Genomic DNA, 19638 nt, shown 5'->3' with positions numbered 1-19638 from the left:
TTTGCTTATTCATAGGAAGCAGCTCTTCGTCCATTCAAGTTGTGTCATGAGATTGCACCCATTCAGTCACTTTTCAGGCTCTACTTTTTTTTTTTTTTTTCTTTTTTTGGTAAGATTTTATTATTAGCACGATCAGTGGGGAGGGACAGAGGGAGAGAGAGAGAGAGAGAAACCAACTCCCTGCTGAGTGAGCAGGCAACCTGTCATGGGGCAGATGCTCAACCACTGAGCCACCCAGGCACCCCATAAGATCAAAAAAAAAAAAAAAGACTTAATTAATTTGAGAGAAAGAGAGAACACATAGGGGGAGGGCCAGAGGGAAAGAATCTCAAGTGGACTCCAAAGCTGAGTGTGGAGTCCGATTAAGGATTCCATCTCATGACTCTGAGATCACAACCTGAGCAGAAATCAAGAGTCAGAGGCTTAACTGACTACACCACCCAGGTGCATGCCCCTCAGGCTCCACCTCTGCTTCTAGTTCTCTTGTTATTTCTATCACATGTTTAGTTATTTCCTCCACAGAACTCTTAAACCCCTTGAAGTCATCCATAGGGTTGGAATTATGTTCTTCCAAACTGCTGTTCATGTTGATATTTTGACCTCTTCCCATGAATGACAAAATTTTTAATGGCATCCAGAATGGTGAATCCTTTCCAGAAGGTTTTCAGTTTACTTTGCACAAATCCATCAACAGAATCCCTATCTGTGGCAGCTATAGCTTTGTGAAATTTATTTATTTATTTATTTATTTATTTAATTTATATTTATTCATGAGAGACACAGAAAGGCAGAGATATAGGCAGAGGGAGAAGCAGGCTCTCTGCAGAGAGCCTGATGGGGGACTCAATTCTAGGGCCCCAGGATCACGATCTGAGCCAACAGCAGATGCTCAACCACTGAGCCACTCAGGGCCCCTGAAATGTATTTTTTAAATAAAAAGACTGGAAAGTTGAAATCAATCCTTGATCCATAGGCTGCAGAATGAAAGTTGTATTAGGCCTGAAAACAACATAAATCTCATTGTGCATCTCTGTCAGAGCTCTTGGGTGACCCAGGTGCATTGTTAATGAGCAGGAATATTTTAAAAGGAATCTTTTTTTCTGAGCAGTAGGTCTCAACAGTGAACATAAGATATCCAATAAATTATGTTATAAACAGATATGGTGTCATCCAGGCTTTGTTGTTCCATTGATATAGAACACAGGCAGAGTAGATTTAACATAATTGTTAAGGGCTTTAGGATTTGGGGAGTGGTAAATGAGCATTGACTTCAACATAAAATCACTAGCTGCATGAGCTCCAGCAAGGGAGTCAGCCGGTCCTTTGAGGCTTTGAAGCCAGGCATTGACTGCTCCCCTCTAGCTCTGAAAGTCCTGGATGGCATCTTTGTCCAATAGAATGCTATTTGGTCTACATGGAAAATCTGTTATTTAGTGTAGTGTAGTTGTTCAGTGTAGTGTATTAATTATCTTAATGAATATCTAGAATCTTCTGGATAAGTTAATTATCTTAATGAAGATCTAGAATCTTCTGGATAATTTGCTACAGCTCTACATCAGCATTTGTTACTTCACTCTGCACATTTTTGTTATGGAGACAGCTTTCCTTAAACCTCTGGAACCAACCACTGCTAGCTTCAGACTTTTCTCCTTCAGTTTCCTCACCTCTCAGCCTTCATAGAAGGGAAGGGAGTCAGGGCCTGGCTCTGGGTTAGGCTCTGGCTTCAGGGAATTGGGGCCAGTTTGGCCTTCTCTCCAGACTACTAAACCTTTCTCCATATTAGCAATAAGGTGGTTTTACCTTCTTCTCCTCCATGTTTTCACTGGAATAACCTTCTTCCTTTCCTTTAAGAGCTTTTTCTTTGCATTCACAACTTGGCTAAGTGGTGCAAGAGGCCTAGCCTTCAGCTTATTTCAGCTTTTGAGATGCTCAGTGATTTATAACATTTGATTTAAAATGAGAGACCTAGGAGCCTTCCTTTGATCTGAACACGTAGGGTCTGTGGTAGGGTTATTAATTGGTCTAATTTAATTATTGTAGTATCCAAGGGAGGAGGGAGGCCCAAGGAGAGGGAGAGATGGGAAACCTTATGGGCCAGATTTCCTTTAGAGGTGTTTGTCTGGCAACTTTTTTTTTTCTTCTTTCCTTGATTACTCATATATTTAAATTTCTTCCGTTTTCTTGATTTGATTTCAGTATGTAGGACAGTGCCAAGAACACAGCATTAATATCTTGAATGGGGCGGGGGGGCGCCTGGCTGGCTCAGTTGGCAGAGCATGCAACTCTTGATCTTGGGGTTGAGAGTTCAAGCCCCATGTTGGGCATGGAGCCTACTTTAAAAAAGATAAAAGTAAATATCTTGAATAAATGAATGCACAGGTAAAAAATATTGAGAGAGATCTGTGTTTTCCTAGAAGAAATTTTATGGAATTGTATTTTTTTTTTAAGATTTTATTTATTTACTCATGAGAGAGACCGAGAGAAGCAGAGTCATGAGAAAAGGGAGAAGCAGGCTCCCTGCGGGGATCCCGATGCAGGACTTGATCCCAGGACCCCAGAATCACGCCCTGAGCCAAAGGCAGACAGACGTTCAACCATTGAGCCACCCAGGCGTCCCTGGAATTATATTTTTATTTTCATTTATTTAAAGATTTTATTTATTCATGAAGACACACAGAGAGAGGCAGAGACATAGGCAGAGGGAGAAGCAGGCTCCCCGCGGGGAACCCAATACGGGATTCCATCCCTGAGCTGAAGGCAGATGCTCAACTGCGGAGCTACACAGGCTTTCCTGGAATTGTATTTTTTTTTTTTTAATTTTTATTTATTTATGATAGTCACAGAGAGAGAGAGAGGCAGAGACACAGGCGGAGCGGAGAAGCAGGCTCCATGCACCGGGAGCCCGATGTGGGATTCAATCCCAGGTCTCCAGGATCGCGCCCTGGGCCAAAGGCAGGTGCCAAACCGCTGCGCCACCCAGGGATCCCTGGAATTGTATTTTTAAAGTGTAACTGACCGTGTTCTGTTCTGAGGTTATATTCTTTTCTCAGTTCTTTATTTCCTCTCTTTAAGAGATTGTTTTTCCCCCATTGATTGCTTTCTCCTTTCCTTGAGCTGAAAGTTTCATTCATTTTCTTATTTTAATAATCAAAACACTTCTGGGAAGTGGAACTATTTTTGGTCACGTATTTGGTGTCATGAATGTTGGAAGTCCAGAGTTTTAGTTTGAATTCTGGCTCGTTTACTTCTTATAGTGTGACTGCAGACAAGATATGTAACTTCTTTCCTTGGTTTCCTCATGAATGGAACAGGAATAAGAGTAGAACCTATGTCTACCTAGTAGAGTTCTTAGGGGAGTTAGATGCTCCAGGACTGTGGCCAGCACTCATTAAGTACTCTGCAAGAGTTTGCTGGAATGTGATGCCTTCATTGATTTGTTAAATTTGTTTACATTGTGTTTACTACTCTCAATTTATGTAGGACCTCCCTGACTGGTTTCTCTCTCCTGCTTGGTTTGGGTTTGTTTTGCTCCTTTTCATGTTTGTTTGGTGGAAGATCAGGTTGTTGGTTTAAATCTTTCTTTTCTGATACGGACATTTACAACTGTAAATTTCCCTCTCATTTTAGCTGCATCCTGTAAATTTTGGTATGTTGTGTTATCATTTATCTCAAAGTATTTTCTCATTTTCTTTGTGATTTCTTCTTTGATCCTTGGGATATTTTGGAGCGTGTTGATTAATTTTCATATATGTATAAATTTCCAGTGTTTCCTTGTCTTGCTGATTTTTTTTTTTTAATTTTTATTTATTTATGATAGTCACAGAGAGAGAGAGAGAGACAGAGACACAGGCGGAGGAAGAAGCAGGCTCCATGTACCGGGAGCCTGATGTGGGATTCGATCCGGGGTCTCCAGGATCGCGCCCTGGGCCAAAGGCAGGCGCCAAACCGCTGCGCCACCCAGGGATCCCTCAAAGTATTTTCTCATTTTCTTTGTGATTTCTTCTTTGATCCTTGGGATATTTTGGAGCGTGTTGATTAATTTTCATATATGTATAAATTTCCAGTGTTTCCTTGTCTTGCTGATTTTTAAGCTCATCCCATTGTGATCAGAAAAATACTTTATATGATTGCAGTACTTTTATTTTTATTTATTTGTTTTAAATTTTTTTATTTATTTGAGAGAGTGAGTGACAGCATACTCTGTCAGAGTCCGGGAAGGAAGAGGACGAGGGAGAAGCAGGCTCTCTGCTGAGCAGGGAGCTGTACCTGGGAGATCCCAGAGTCCCGGGATCATGACTTGAGCTAAAGGCAGATGCTCAAGCCGACTGAGCCGCCCAGATGCCCCTATTTCAGTTCTTTTACATGTATTGAGACTTGTCTTATGGTCCTAGTGTATGATTTGTCCTAGACACTGTTGCATGTACATTTGAGAAGAATGTGTATGCCTTTGTTGTTGGGTGGAGTGTTCTGTATATGTTGGATAGATCCAATTGGCCTAAAGTATTGTTCAGGTCCTGTGTCCTTGCTGATTTTGTCTAATTCTAGACAAGATAGTTTGGCTTTGTGATTTTTTTTTCTTCATACATGTTTTTATGCTATTTAAACAGTCCTAGATACGTATTGTCATTGTGAGTTACCCTGCACTAGAAAACAATGTTTTGTTTTTCTAAAACAAAACCCAATACTTTGGTCACAAATTTGTTTTACATTGATTATCTTACCATTAAACTTTTAAACTCATTTTCTTTTTTGTGTCTTTTTAGGAGTCTATGTTTAGACTTAATCTAAACCTAATCTGAATATCATTGTCTTGTTATACAAAATCTCAAAGTCTGTTTGAAATCAGCATTGAGAGTGATGTTTGGTCTAATTTTTGTTTTCTTTTTTTTTGTTTAGTTTTTAATTTTTAAAAAAAATTTTAAAGATTTTATTTTTATTTATTCATGAGAGACACACAGAGAGAGAGAGGCAGAGACACAGGCAGTGGGAGAAGCAGGCTCCACGCAGGGAGCCCGATGTGGGACTCGATCCCGGGCTAATTTTCACACGTAAAAAACAGATGCTTTCAGGGGCACCTGGGTGGCTCAGTCAGTTAAGCGCTGCCCTCAGCTCAGATTAAGATCCTGGAATCCTGGGATCTAGGCCCTGTTGGGCTCCCTGCTCAGCGGGGAGCCTGCTACTTTCTCTCCTCTGCCCCTCCCCTCCCCTGCTCATGCTCTCTCATGCTTTCTCTCAATTAAATAAATAAAATCTTTTTAAAAAATGGTTCCATTTTTGTTAACTTTGTTCTCTGTTCCTGCCATAGAGACTTTCTCCTCACTAAACTTCCTTCCACTTACAATTTGGAAGGATGGCGTACATAGGGCTCTCAGTTGCTTCTGTAAGATGAGAGGAGTACAGTAAAGAATTCTTCTGCCTTTCCCTTTCTCTACTTGTTTTTTCTCTATGATCGCAATTTTAGACTTACTGGGATTTATTGCAGAAAATTTTGCAGACAACTTATTTGCCTTCTTTTGGGGATAGCTTGTTCGTAATGGATTGCTTTGTAGGAGTTGGGAGGTTTTGTTAGCATAAGGTTAGGGGGCTTAATCTCTTTCTGAATGTTGCTTGGTCTGTGATGAACCTTCATTTCTGAGATTCAGGTCTTGTGAGCTTCTGAATACATCTCTGTGAACATTGCTTCTACTTAGTGTGGTCTTTTATCCAGGTGTGTCTGTTACTGAAATATCTGCCTCTCTCTTCTCTTTATATTTATTCTCCCTTATATTTATTCTTTCCCTCAGCTTCTTTATATTTTGGGAATTTCTCCAGTTTATAGTCCATATTATTGTCTTAAACATTCAGAAAAGTTCTGTGGCTTTTTTTTTTTTTAAAGATTTCAAACAAAAATGAAATGTAGTGACTTTCACAGATAACTGTATACCTTCCCCCTTCACTTTGTCAAATTTAAGTATTTACCGTATGTGCTCAGAATTCTTTTTTTTTCTTTCTAAGTTTTATCCCAGGCGTACTCCCACTTGGTGTAAATACTATTCTGATTTTGGTGGGTTTTTGTTTGTTCTTTTAATTTGGTTTTGATCTTTATCATTCTTAGGCCTGTTTATTACAGTTGTATATATCAGTAAACAATATAAAGTGAGGCTAGTATGTTTTTAAACTTTCTTAAAGATTTTATTTATTTGAGAACCACAAGGTCGGGGGAAGCAGGCGAGGGAGAGGGAGAAGCAAACTCCTCATCGAGCAGGGAGCCCAATACGGGGCTAAATCCCAGAACCCAAAAGTCAGAAGGCAGACGTTTAACTGACTGAGCTACGCAGGCGCCCCAGTGTGTTTTCAAACTTTATATGAATGTATCATATTATACACTTGTTTCTGCAGTTTCTTACTCAGCATTATTTTGTTGAGATTTATCCATGTTGATACTTAGTGCATCGGTTTTCTTCTCACAAAGGCCTGTTTCCTTGCCAAACTGCATGTCTGCTGGGTTGTATCTGTCAAGAAGGGGTGACTCCCTCTAATTGGTCCATTCCCTCCAACTGTGGTCTAGTATCCCACTGGATGAATGTTGTACCGTGGGAAATAATAGCCCCTTAAACCTTCTTGAACCCATGTCTCTGTGCAGGCATGGGAACTACTCTCTCCGGAATGTACCTAAGAGTGGAATTGCTGGGGGGGCGTATGCTAGGTATTACCAGTTTGCTTATCAATGTGGTTTTACCAGTTTACATTTTCACTAGCAGTGTGTTTGTGTTGTTGCTTTGTATATTTGTCGTTGCTGGACTTTGTTTTTTGATGATCTGGTGGGTGTGAAATGGAATTTCATTGTGGTTTCAGTGTTTTTTTCTGATTGCCAGAGAATCAGAACATCTTCTCATGTATTATTGACCATTTGGATTTCCTGCTCTGAAAATTCTCTCTTTATATCCTTTGCATATCTTCTTTTGAAGGGTTGTCTTTTTTAAATGATTTATGAGTTCTTTATGTATTTTAGCCAAATACATAAATTTATATTTTGTAGGTTATGTATCTTTTTGTGTTCGTCTTTTCACTTGAGAGCATTTCATATATAGAGATTAAACTTTGGATGTGATAGAATCAGTTAATTTTTGGTTTCATTGTATCTCTTCTATCTTTAGTTTAGTACCTTTATGTTTTTAATTATTGATTTTTATTTGTGCATTCATTCAACCAGTCCTCCAAGAAATATTTTTTGAATGCCTGTTATGTGCCAGACACGTTACTAGGTACTGAGAGACAGCTGTCAATAAAAGGCAATTGCTACCTCGTGGAGCTCAATTTCTAGTGGAGGAGAAACACATAATAAACACTGTCTATCCAATAAATGATAGTATATACAAAGATGATGAAGTACTATGGAGACATGTATGTGAAGGGATGTGTGCACAGGGAATGTGTAGGGGGCTGTACAGTGTCATATAGAGGGGTCCAGGAAGGCCTCATTGTTAAGAAGCCTGAAGAATGGGAGGGAATAAGCCATGCCGCAGTCTCTAAAGGAAGAAAATTCTAGGCAAAGGAAGAACACGTGCAAGGCTCTTAGGTGGACCATACTGGACACATAAGGAATTACTCAAAAACCGACTTAGTTTATAGTCTTGGATTAGTTGATTATCTAAAATTCTCGAGGGTAAGGCTCATTTTTTATTGTCTGCTGATGCTCCTTTATTGTGAAGTTTCACGCTTAGTTTGGATGATAAATTCATTTGTTGCAGGGTTTTAGCTGGAAGATGAGACTCTGGGATGGTTTTTATTCCAGGCACTCAGGTTCAAGCCGAAATAGATGCTTAAATGTAGACCTCAAGCTCCATATGGCTCAGGCCTATGATTAGAGATTTCTTTGGTGCTCCTTCTCCCGTCTAGATCCCAGTCCGGCCCATGCAAGCTTCCCTGTGGTTCCTGGTGAGGACAGGGTATGGGCAGGTGGCACACAAAGCCTATGACACTCATTCTGGTTTATGCAAGGAGCTTCAGATCCAATTCTCTGATTTGCAAAAGTTGAAGAACTCAGTTCTGGATCACAGAGACACTCAGGCCACCCCACAAAACCAACACAAACTGGGCTTTTGTGGTGTCAAGTCCTCCCCGCTTTCTACTCTGGGTTTTATCTTAACTGCTGTTGTTCAGCCCTTGGGATTTCCTTCTCAGGAGCTCAGCTGTGCATTAAAGGATAGACTTTATCTCACTTTCAAAGCAGAGGATTTCCAGATCACCAGTCATTATTACTAGAACCAGAAGCCTCTATTCAGAACCCATATCTTATCACATTCCTTTTAGTCTGTGTTTATATAAGCCTAATATGATAGATTGATACATTAAATACAATGATCTATCCTTTCTCATATTCTTGGAAAAATTGTTGCTTGCTCATTTCCTTTGTGCATTTGACAATTCCATTTGCTCATATTTTGAGTAAGAATTCCTGTGCTGAATCTTGTTTGTTTCATGGACAGATTTGAGGTAGCTTACCTTTTTCTCTGGTTAGAAATAACTTGTAAAAAGAATTACTTAAAGTTTGAAGAAATAAATATGACTTCCTTTTCAGATTCAAATAAAACTTTGGGGGAAGCTCTATCTGAACAACAACCCCCAGTGTATGTCTCGGTTGTTAGTGGCTATCTGATTTGTTCTTGTCTAATTTCTAGCAGTTTTTATAGTAATATTTCAAGAAACTATATTTTAAATGTTACTGCTTAGAAAAGGAATTCTTTTGGTACTTTATCAAAGCTGTGAAGTTCTCTCTTGGCCATATGCTAAAGGTTTTATTATGGAGCCTTTTTTATTTCTCCCTTAGTCTTGTTTTTAGAGAAGTAGATTCTCCAGAAATTATTTTCATTTTTCATACTACAAAGTGTGATACGAATTTAAAATGCATTTTTTAACAATGAAAAAAAAATACTATAGCTAAAATTTTACCTCATAAATTACTTCTATAAAGCTTCACCATCTTTTTTTCTGTTCTGGTTAATTTCCATTGTTGACCACAGTGGTGATGGTTTTCCACTGGAATTACCTGTCACTTTATCATACTTTCTAACCATAAAATGTAAAAAGAACTTTTTTAAAAATATAGAAATATTTGAAGAGAATTAATAGAAATCCCAGAAATAGGAGTTGGCAGTCATTTTTGAAGCATAGAATTTCCAGAGTTGGAATAGTTATACATTGTTTTGTGATATTTTTGGTAGATGGCAAACAGGCTTTGCCTTTAAACGTTCTTGAAGAACATGTGTTTTAGTTCTGAGTCTTCTCACTGTTATAAATTACTTCCCGAACTTTTGTTTGTACTTGACAGGAACATAGCTTTGTCTCATTCTTCTCATTTTCAGCTGCCTTTTTTCCATTAGATTATCTCACAGTACTGTTAATGTTAAGCTGCTTCTCGATTCTAGAAGCTTTTGCTCAGCATTTTTGCTCATAGTTAGATATTTGGTTTCAGTGTTCCTTCCTGATGTGGGATCTTTATTTGTAGTAGGTAGCTGGAGCCATCTTCTCTTTGCTTTTTTTGTATTTATCCATAAATTTATGTATACTTTTTGTTATTTATGAAAATAACTTTTGTGTTTTTTGAAAGTATATTCTTAAGGCAGTCTGTTTAAAACTGCCCCTAGTTTGGTTTTATTAGGTGATTATAGATCTTTTGTGTATAATTAAGTCAGAGCAAGTCACTTTGGATTTCTGCTTTGCATTGTTTCTTAACTTTTACCCTCTGATGATGTGTGTCCACAGCTGTCTTCACTCACTCCATGTGCTTGGCCTTTTTAAACACTCTCTTCCATAATTGGTCATCCTGTTACTTGATTCCATAGCCGTCTTTAAATTCTGTCTGCCTTTTGTACGTTTCCTGAAACTTTGAGGGTAGGGAAGGAAAGGTGTTTCATGTGAATTTGCCATCAGATAAACCCAACCAAACATCATCATCAGTCGGGTGTGTCATGGTTTGGTTGCCTAAGTTCATCTGTGGTAAACACTTCTGTGAATGTTCATTTTGAGCTGAGCCGGGCACAGAATCTCCCTGCAGTCTAGGTCATCACGGCGTCCATGTTACTTGTGTCTTATCTCTAGGGTCTTTACTTGTGGGCTTGCTTCTCATACCTGTTCTTGAGGTCTGCATGCTCTGCTTCATGTGGCAGTAGGTGTTTTAAGTTGGTTCCTTTTCAGACATTGTGTAGTCAAATGTTGTAATTTGTCCAGAGTTGCTATATCATTGCAGCCTTTAATCATCTTCTTCACCAAATGGGAGTAACTGTTCTTTCAGTTGGCTTGTGACTTTCTAGTTCAGGATTCTGAGTGTTTTCTGGTCTCTTCCCACACTGCCCTTTTTGCACCTGAGAACACTTTCATTTGCCCTATACTTTCTTGGTTGTTAACTCATTCTTGGAATTTATCTTACTGTATTAACTGTATTTCTGCTAAATACAGTTTCAACTTAAAAATAATATATTTCTCATATACACTTGGTCCTTGTCCACAGTTCTGGCTCAGGGCTCCCTAAACCCATGGGTGGATTTCTTGTGTTGAGTGATAAAAGGTGTCTTTTGTTATGTTAATGAGGAGACTTTGGGACATCACCTAAAATATGTGTGTCTAGAGGTCCAGCCCTATAGTTAGAGGATTGAATGTTCATTCCCAACCCCTGACCTGGTGGGGGCTGTAGGTTTAATCAACGACCAGTGGTCGGTAATTTAATCATCATGACTGTGTAATGGAGCCTCCATGCAAACCCAGACAGAGCTCAGAGATTCTGGGTTGATGAACGTGTGGAGGTGCTGGGACAGTTGGTGCTCTTAGAGAGGGCATAGAAGCTTTGTGCCCCTTCCCACGTACTTTGCACCGTGCATCTTTTCCATCTGGCTGTTTCTGAGTTATGTCCTTGTATAATAAACAGTAATCTAGTAAGTAAAATGTTCTGAGTTTTGTGAGCTGCTCTAGCAAATGAACATAACCGAAGGAGGAAGTCCCAGGAACCTCTGATTTGTAGCTAGTTGGTCAGAAGCACAGGTGATAACCTGGACGTGCAGTTGGCATCCTTAGTTGGAGGGGGTCGTACTGGCAACTCCAGTGTGTAGCTCTCTGGTGGGCAGAAGCACGGGGCTTGTGACTGGTGTGTGATGCAGGAAGGGGGTGTGGTCTGGTAGGACTGAACCCTTAACCTGTGGTATCTGATACTGTGTCTGGGCAGATAGTGTCACAGCTGATGAATTCTCAGACACCAGCAGGTGTCTGAGAATTGCTTCTTGGGGAAACACGTCCTCCCTCCCCACCACAACACACTGAAATTTATGTGGGCCTTGGTAACAAGCAAGAGGTTAAAGAAGCTTGGCCAGTTCTTTGCCTCACTTTCTGTATTGTGCTTATATGCCAGCAATGCTCTTATTTCCTTCTTAGTGGAAGAGAAAGCCAGCACCCACCTCCTCCTAGGCATGTGCTTAGACACCTATGCTCGCTACCTTCTGTTCTCCAAGCAGCCGTCACAGGCACAGAGGATGTATGAAAAAGCACTGCAGATTTCTGAAGAAATGCTAGGAGAAAGACACCCACAGGTAAGGGAGAAGAGCAGCAAGAGGAACCAGAAAACAAAGCTTTCAGAATATCCAGGTGTGAAATGCCACACTCACTGGGGACAGATCTCCAGCAATGGTCCTAGCTGTTTCCCTCTGTGCCCCAGCCCGTTCTTTTTCCTGTTTCTACTCTCCTACCCCCAACTCCTTGGTTCAAAAAGGATTTGAGGGGCGCCTGGCAGGCTCAGCCAAGAGAGCATGCGACTCTTGATCTTGAAGTCAAGGGTTTGAGTTCCATGTTGTGCGTGCGTAGAGATTTCTTTAAAAAATTTTTTTTCTTTTAAAGGATTTGAGACCTCATATCAATTACTGGGTCTGCTCAGAGCATTCTGCAGGCATATTGGTTTACACAGCAGAGCAGCCTTTCCAAACAGTAGATTGAACCGGGCACTGGTGCTTCCAGGCCCTCAGGGTACACGGCCCAGTGCTCTGGAATCCTGAATCTTAGTCAGAATCTTAGGAGGAACAGGTTACCATGTGAAGGTTCTTGCCTCCCTCACCCCACAGGTAAAATGCCGGGGGCAGAGGGGGGGGAAGAAGGAGAGAGGGACTGCACTGAAAAGTCGGAACTGCCGACATAGTATTGAACCGCACCGTGCAGAGCTGTTAGAATTCCACACTGAATGCACTGAACTGAAATCTTAGTGCTTCTCCCCTAAGTTCTTAGAGGTGAGAACCGGATCACTTGTCTGAGATTGCCTGGTACCCCCAGCATGGGACACAGAAATTTTAACTTGACTGAACATGTCCCAAGGCTGGGTTGATGGGCAGGACAAGTCCTTAGGCTGTAATTCTCCTATCCTCAGGGGAGGTGACAGAGTCCCCTTCAGGGACTGTCACTGAAGAAGAAGAAGATAAATCTGGAATTCCAATCACAAGTACTAGAACTGAGGCTTAAAAAGGCATGACTTTAAGGGGATGAGGTGGGGTCTGCCTTAGTATCAACATTTTAAAAACTCTTAAATGGAATCTTCATAAAATCAATAATATATATATTTCTTCTTCTCGATGAGTCTCAGAGTCACCAACAGGAATGACATTATAATGTGCTGGAGGCCGGCTTCTCGGGATTGCTGAACTTTAAATGAGATCAGTTATAGTTTCTTCTTGCTGGTTGGTTGGTTGGTTTTGGTGCTTCGAATTTGATAAATAGATTAGTAAGTAATATCCTGTTCCCTAGTTTCTAGATTTGTATCATTTTCAAGAGTCAAACTAATGCTGTTTGTTGTGTAATATGAATGATAAACGTACGCAGTTTGTTAAAGGCTGAGCCCTTCACCTTCTATGGAATGCTAGGAAACATGAGATCTTAAGCATAGATTCAGTTTGCCAAATTCCCAAGTTAATGTTGAATCTGCATTGCTATTTTTTTTTAAATGGCTGTTTTTTCTCTTGTGTGTAGACCATCGTGCTGATGAGTGACCTCGCTACCACCCTGGATGCACAGGGCCGCTTCGATGAGGCCTGCGTTTATGTGCAGAAGGCGTCCGACCTGGCGAGGCAGATAGAGCACCCCGAGCTGCACATGCTGCTCAGTAACCTGGCCGCCATCCTGATGCACAGAGGTAGGGCGCCACCGAAGCCAGACTGCTTTGACTTTAGGGAAGGGGGTCACTGGATGTATGAATCTGTGAAGTGGTTCTAGGGAGGGCCGAGGGGCAGTCAGGAAGCTTCAGAATTAAAAGGCTGGCTGACCATCCCCCAAAAAAGGATGTATGTTTGGTTGAAGTACCATTGTGTTCAAGTCACATAACTCCTATGGCCCTGCACTAGCCGGTGACCCCCCTGGAAGCTAGAGAAAGTGTCATTGGTGCTGTCCCTGGCCGATGGAGCGGGGCCCCACACACTGGGTTGAGGCCTGGGTCGGCTTGCAGCCTGAGCCGCTGGTCAGAAGGGGGTGAGATGAGGCAGTGACCGCCCAGCGCTTCGAAAGGACACAGCAGGTTAAACGCATACTGTCACTAGTGTTTGCTCGGCAGAATCTTGCAGAATCACTTTGAAAACCTACATTTCTCTCTGTTCTTCCTTCTCTCTGGGTTATTTTAGAACGATATGCACAAGCAAAGGAGATCTACCAGGAAGCGCTGAAGCAAGCAGAGCTGAAAAGAGATGAGGTTTCTATGCAGCACATCAGGGAAGAGTTGGCTGAGCTGTCAAGAAAAAGTAGACCTTTAACTTAATTTTATGAAGTGCTAAATCCCTTTTTGTTGTAGGGAATTTTCAGCAACAGTGATAATTCTGGTCTCAGTGACACCCAAATCAATGGCTTAATCCTTTCTCCTTGATATTCAAGTTTTGTCAACTTAGCTGTGGTGAAGGACAAGTTGTGTACACTGCCACTTTTGTCGTTTTAATGGAAAAACAACTTTCACCCCTGGCTGATTCCGACTTCTAAGGACAGATGTCAAGTGAGGTGCCGTGTGTGTGCTGGTCTCAGTGTAGTGGGGTGGAGACAGTCCAGTTTTCTGTGGGTGGGTGTGTGCGGATTCAGCCAGGCATCTCTAGCCTCTGATTTTGGTCTGTTGATTTGCTACCCTCTTTTTCATTTTATCGATATCTGGCAGAGCAGAGCTACCTGTCTCATGGCAAAGAGGGATTATGGTGAGTTCTTTTTCTTCTCCTCTATTTCATGAAGCCCAGTGTGGGATGTAATGCGTAACGGAGCAAAACTATTGTCTTGGTTTGCACCAGCGTCCAGCATGAAGTCTTAAAGTAGGAATTAGGCCCTTGAAAATACACCCATTTCACTATAAATAAAAGTGAACTGTATGTTTTTAGATCTGGTGACATAGGACTATGAAAAAGAGGGGAAAAGGAATGATATGAGCTCTGGTCAGTGCTGTTGGAGCACTCCACTCCCTCTGCAGCCTGGGTCCCTGAACAGAGTCCTGTGCACGTGCCCAGGCTGCACCCCCACACCTTCGGTCTCAGGGTAGGGCCTCACAAGTGTAATGTGTAAGATACCCCCAGTAATTCCGATATGTAATGCTGGTACAGTAAGAATCACTGATCTGGATCCTAGTCCTGGCTGTTTGCATTTGGGTCTCTGTTCTCATCTATAAGGAAGGGACCAGTGGGGTTCTCTCGAGGTCTCGGGAGAGTGTATTTGGTCAGATGACCTTGAATGAATAGACTACTGTGTTGAAAGAGCCTTATCACACTGCCTCAGATGCATAAAGCTTATGCACACAAGCTAGGTAATGGATGTTCTGACCTCCGAAGTCTTGCAAAGAGCCATTTGCCTAAGGGAGAGGCGATTTTTGTAGGTGCCGCGAAGGAACACTATTACTGTTGGTAAGCCTTCGGGGGTGGGGGTGTGAGTGGGAATGATAAACAGATATTTTTGTTTCCTGTGTAAATACTGGAAGAATCCTTTCATAATAAACTAGAGACTCTACAACAACACTGTATGTATTCCGTAATCTTTGAGTTTCTCCTCCTAAGAAATAACTTACTAAAGAGTCAAGAAAAAACCAAAACGCTAGAAACCTTGAGGTCCAAATCCTCAGGGGTTAGATGAAAACTAGAATTTTATATTTTGCAGATCTAAGTTTCTTCCTGCTTCCTGCCTAAGCTCCTCTCTTACCACCCAACTAGCTCCTTTCATCAAGACTGATGAGAAATAGAATAGAAATCCAATTTTTAGCACAACCCAGTCTTAATTTATTGTTGGGGATTTTTGAGAAATTGTCAACTAGTTAGCTACTCACCATCTGCACTGAGAATGTTTTCACCTTTTCACAATTGCAGGGGTTAGTGCAAGTTAGATTCGTCACTCCAGGTTTTATTTAAGAATGTTTGATCCTCCACAAGGTTTCAGCTCATGGTCCCGTCCCAGTGCTGAAAAAACCGTAGGTGTTCTCAGTCTCTCTGTGTGGGTGTGTCCAGGAGAGTTATTTGCACAGTTGTAAAACAAGGTAGCAAAGCAGGAGAACGGACTTTGCTGACTGGTCTGATTTCAAAAGTGAATTGTTTAAAATAGTGTAATTTAAGTGTTTGAACTGTGTCACCAGAGTTTTCAGGGCATAAATATTTAAAAATGGAATCAGCATACCAAGATGAAAACATCATGAAACTTCCAATCATAAACATGCACCGGAAACCTGGCTGTCAGACTACTGCTCCGAACAGTATAGGAAGACCTTAATCTAGTTCTGGGGTGCTAAAAAGTCATGCACAAGGATGCAGCTTCAGAACGCTGAAATCTCAGCCTGCACAGAGCTCCTGCCTTGGCCTTCAGCTGACGTCCACGAGTCCTTGGCCACTCTCGGTGCCGGCTGCCATTTGGTCCTGCCACGCTGGACGTCCGGCCTCCCAGATGGTTTGCTCTGTAGGTAAGCCACGTGACAGTTCTGGCCTTTCAGTGTTCTGAACTAAGAAATGGGACTGGATTTTATCTCCCATTCTGAAATCTCTTCTCCCAGTAATGGCAGAGGGAAGAGCAGAGCACACCTGCACTGTGATGAGATCGGAGTGGGGGAGGGGTTACAGCCATTCACTTGAGGCTCCTGGGGTGGGGTGGGGTGGGGGGCAGTAAAAAGTTAGGCTCTCACCCAACATGTTCTCAAACACTCTTCTGATTTGGAATCGCTCAAGACCTTCAGGGTCATAGAAAAATAGCATCTCTCTTGGGTCTGATGACACCATGAATTAGTGAAATCTAAGATACTGTTATGTGGAACATTTAGTTACTGTTTTTCATTCACATTAGCATTTTCTGTGTATGTATGATAGAGCAGTACCAACTCTCCAAGTAGAAGGAATCTGATCACTAAATCTGCTCTAAAGCTGATGGTGAGGACCTCCAGTCTAGGAGGGTGGAGTAGCAGCAGGCGTGAAAGCTTAACTCCTGGCCTGCCCTTGTCGCTTACTATGTGGACGGAGCCCTGAGCCAGTACCTTCATTATCAAAACAGGGATCAGACCCCATTGCTAAGGGTGACACAAGGGTCTCAGGCCTATGAAACCTGTGACAGAGGAGGCACAGTCAGTGGTTACCACCACTGGCTTGCTTTAGAGGCTTGAGTATTTAGAAGTCCATAAAGTGCTAATCTGTATCTAATCTGTATCATCTTGAGAGACCTCCTCTGTCTCTCCTTTCTCATCTTCAGTGGCACCCTTCCAAAACAGTTCCTGTCCTCTTGCTACAGAAGGATGTTTTTTGATGCCATGCTTTAGTGGTACGGGGGACAAACTCAATTCAACAATCAACTGTTAAAGGATGAAACGGACCATCAAGTACTGTAATTAGTTTAAAATTCACTCTTTGAAAGTATTTGCTCCTTGAGATTCCATGAAATGAAAAAAATTCAACGATAAACTCCTGCCCACGAGGAATCAAAGGGAGAATAAACACTGGCTCGTGGTGAACAGACCAAACTGCGAGACCTCAGGATGCCGTGCAAAGTAAATCTAAGAGACTAAGAGACGGAGGAGATTCTATGCAGATTGTTATCTTCTAACTCAACCAATAATCCCGAGCAACCTAGAGGAAAGATACTAGTTTTTCCTTTGAAACCTGAGACATCAAGAGCCTTAAATCACACATGATCTATGTGGCTATGGACAGGGTAGTCAAATTTATTTCAAAACAAAAGCTCTGTTGGGCTGCATCAGATGCAGAAGAAACTTAGGGGCATGGTTAAAGTCACCAGTGTGCATAACAGTGAGGGATGCCTCAAGCCTTTTTTTAACTTTTAAAAAATGAACTATAACATACCCATGCAGTAATATTTTTTCAGTGCTACTAATTAAAAAAAATTAAAGCCTGCACTGGAAATTTACAGTATGGCAGAATTTTGCTTCTCCTACCTTTGACCCTAATACGTAATGTACAGATTTTATGATAGGGTCTGTGTTAAAAATCTAAACATCTCCACAAGATTTGAAACATCACTGGAAATCTGAATTTAGAGAAAACAAAATTGGATAAAAGTACAATGCCCATGACAGCCAACATTATGTAACTGGGCTGTGTGAGGTTGTTTAGAAGGCAAGGGTTAAAAAGATCGGTGCGGAGTTTGTTTTTAAAATTACCCCCAAAGTGGCTGCGCTGATTTGAACATAAGTACACCAAGTACTACAGCAAGGGGAAACACTGCAAAAAAGGTCATCTATTTACAGAAAAGTGATTTAAAGACATTATGGTTTTCTTTACAAACAGATGTAAGAACAGGAATTGTCCACTTTTTAAAAACTCTACATTTCAACCCTCCACTATTATTATAATTCACTGAACTGCCTGTGTCAAAGGCAGTCTCCCTGTCCCTCCCCCCATTTGACTCTGCAAATAAATTTCCATCATTTCTTCATCATCCGTGGTCCAGGCTCTCCTGAAAAGTCTCTGGGCACAAGTCAGAGGAGGACAGGTTTGTGACCTGCCATTAAAAATAAAACCAACAAAAACAAGAGCTCCCCACCCCACACCCTGGCCCCACCAAGACCCCTTCTCTGTGCAGTTCAGTCGTCACTATCCGACAGAGTCTCGTACTGTGCGGAGAGCAGTGGGGCAGGCTCTCGCTCCCAGATCCTGTTCTGTTGGTGAGGAGCTGCTTGGTTCACAGAAGAGGGGGCACATGCAATCGGTGTTGGTGGCGTACTGCTGAGCATCCGCATAGTCAGAGGGTTATAAGGAAACTGAGTTGAGCCTGACAAAAGAAAAACTGTTTTCACTGTCATGAGCACAGCTGCTGTTCCGAACGCACAAATTCCATAAGATGGAGGAGGACACAATTATTCTACTGAAATGGTCTTGTGGCACCAAGAGCGAAATGAAACAAACATGGAAGGGCTGAGGTTTCACGACAACAGACCGTAACCTATGATAAGGCACCAGTGAGAATCTTGAAAGGCTGAGTGACACAAGTAAGCACGAGCTTAGTGTTGCTAAGCCCAGAAATGAAAGCTCAGGGCTGAATATTTAGTGAAATCTAGAACCAGGTGGAGATTCAAAGCAGACCTACTGCATATTAAGCTCTAGGAGTCTACACCGAGAGCTCCTTGACTCAGAGATAAATGCAGGAGTACAATACTCAGAGGATGAAAGTCAGGGGATGGCAGGACGCATGTCATCTGCTGGATCTCACTGAGCCGATTTAAAAGGTAAAAGATCTGGAAGACGGGTATGTGAACCTACCAACAGCACTGCTACCTTCTGCCAGTACCTAGATTGTTTCATTGTCCCTAGAAAGCCTTTTTCTGCTTAAGAAGCTCTAAAAATGGAAAACCTACCATTTTATCAAGTAATTAGTTTCAAAAATTAATTCCTTCCCTGAGAGAGATTGGAGAACAATCAATCACTGTGTAGGTTAGAAGTTTCCAAACTAGTACACAATCATTTTGCATGCAATACAATTTTATAAAGCAGAGGCCTTCGGTTATGCTGGTATAATACCCATATGCAATTTATATACTAATAAATTAAGGGGAAGAGTGCATTTCAGATTTCTTCCACTACATGTGTATTTAACTCCTAAAAAAAAAGATGGCTTATAATTCTGTGAAAGCCTAAAATTTATATCTATACCAAGTATCCCAGTTTAGTTTAACAACAAAAAAAGTAGTCTTTTCCCTTTTAGGACTACTATTATTGTGGTTACTTAGGTTTGGGTAAAAAGCTTACAAGTAAGCACAAAATGGAAAACAATAAATATCCTAGAATAATGCTTTTCATCAGTTTGTGTAAACATAGGGAGCCATAGGAGAGAGGATGGCTTTTTACACTATTCCCATTTCTTTCTTTCTTTCATTTCTCAGTATTTCCCTAAGAACCTTCTCTAAGAATGTTCATATGAGAGGTTCCCGGTAACTTGGGGGGAGTGGTCCTCAGGTCTGGTTCAGGGAGGAACTGAAATCACAGACATCCTTGCTTTGCAGGTAGCAAGTGCTGGCTATTGGCAAACTAGAGAAGTGAGAGGAGTGGATAGTCTTCAGAGGTCTTCCTTTGTTCATGGTCATCACACCTTGCATTCTTTAAATTTTTATGATTCTATGCATTCAGTTTCTACTCTGGAAATTGGAACCTACTGATACTGTAACAAGGCTACCAAAGTTTCTGATTTTAC

At 41.4% G+C, this 19638-nt stretch overlaps 2 protein-coding genes across 17 annotated transcripts in view; one reads left to right on the top strand and one right to left on the bottom strand.

Moving 5' to 3' along the window:
* The window catches only part of TTC19 (tetratricopeptide repeat domain 19), a 40082-nt gene that overhangs the window by 14386 nt on the left and 6058 nt on the right, over positions 1–19638 (top strand). The window contains exons 8-10 of one of the 2 annotated variants that reach the window (XM_041770183.1): positions 11404–11558; positions 12979–13141; positions 13623–14979. In XM_041770183.1, coding sequence (XP_041626117.1) covers positions 11404–11558; positions 12979–13141; positions 13623–13756 — 452 coding nt within the window. In that variant the 3' untranslated portion in view covers positions 13757–14979. Of the gene's footprint in view, positions 1–11403; positions 11559–12978; positions 13142–13622; positions 14980–19638 lie in introns of those variants that run through there. The other variant, XM_041770184.1, reaches the window with a different exon arrangement.
* Positions 17136–19638, bottom strand: part of NCOR1 (nuclear receptor corepressor 1) — a 154858-nt gene continuing 152355 nt past the window's right edge. For all 15 annotated transcript variants that reach the window (XM_041770168.1, XM_041770178.1, XM_041770170.1 and 12 more), the window contains one exon: positions 17136–18222. In XM_041770168.1, the coding sequence (XP_041626102.1) occupies positions 18035–18222 (188 nt within the window). In that variant the 3' untranslated portion in view covers positions 17136–18034. The remainder of the gene's footprint in view (positions 18223–19638) is intronic.

This window comes from Vulpes lagopus, chromosome 10, assembly GCF_018345385.1.
Source record: "Vulpes lagopus strain Blue_001 chromosome 10, ASM1834538v1, whole genome shotgun sequence".
In the NCBI taxonomy this organism is placed as follows: Eukaryota; Metazoa; Chordata; class Mammalia; order Carnivora; family Canidae; genus Vulpes; species Vulpes lagopus.
This window is presented reverse-complemented; position numbering and strand designations above follow the sequence as displayed.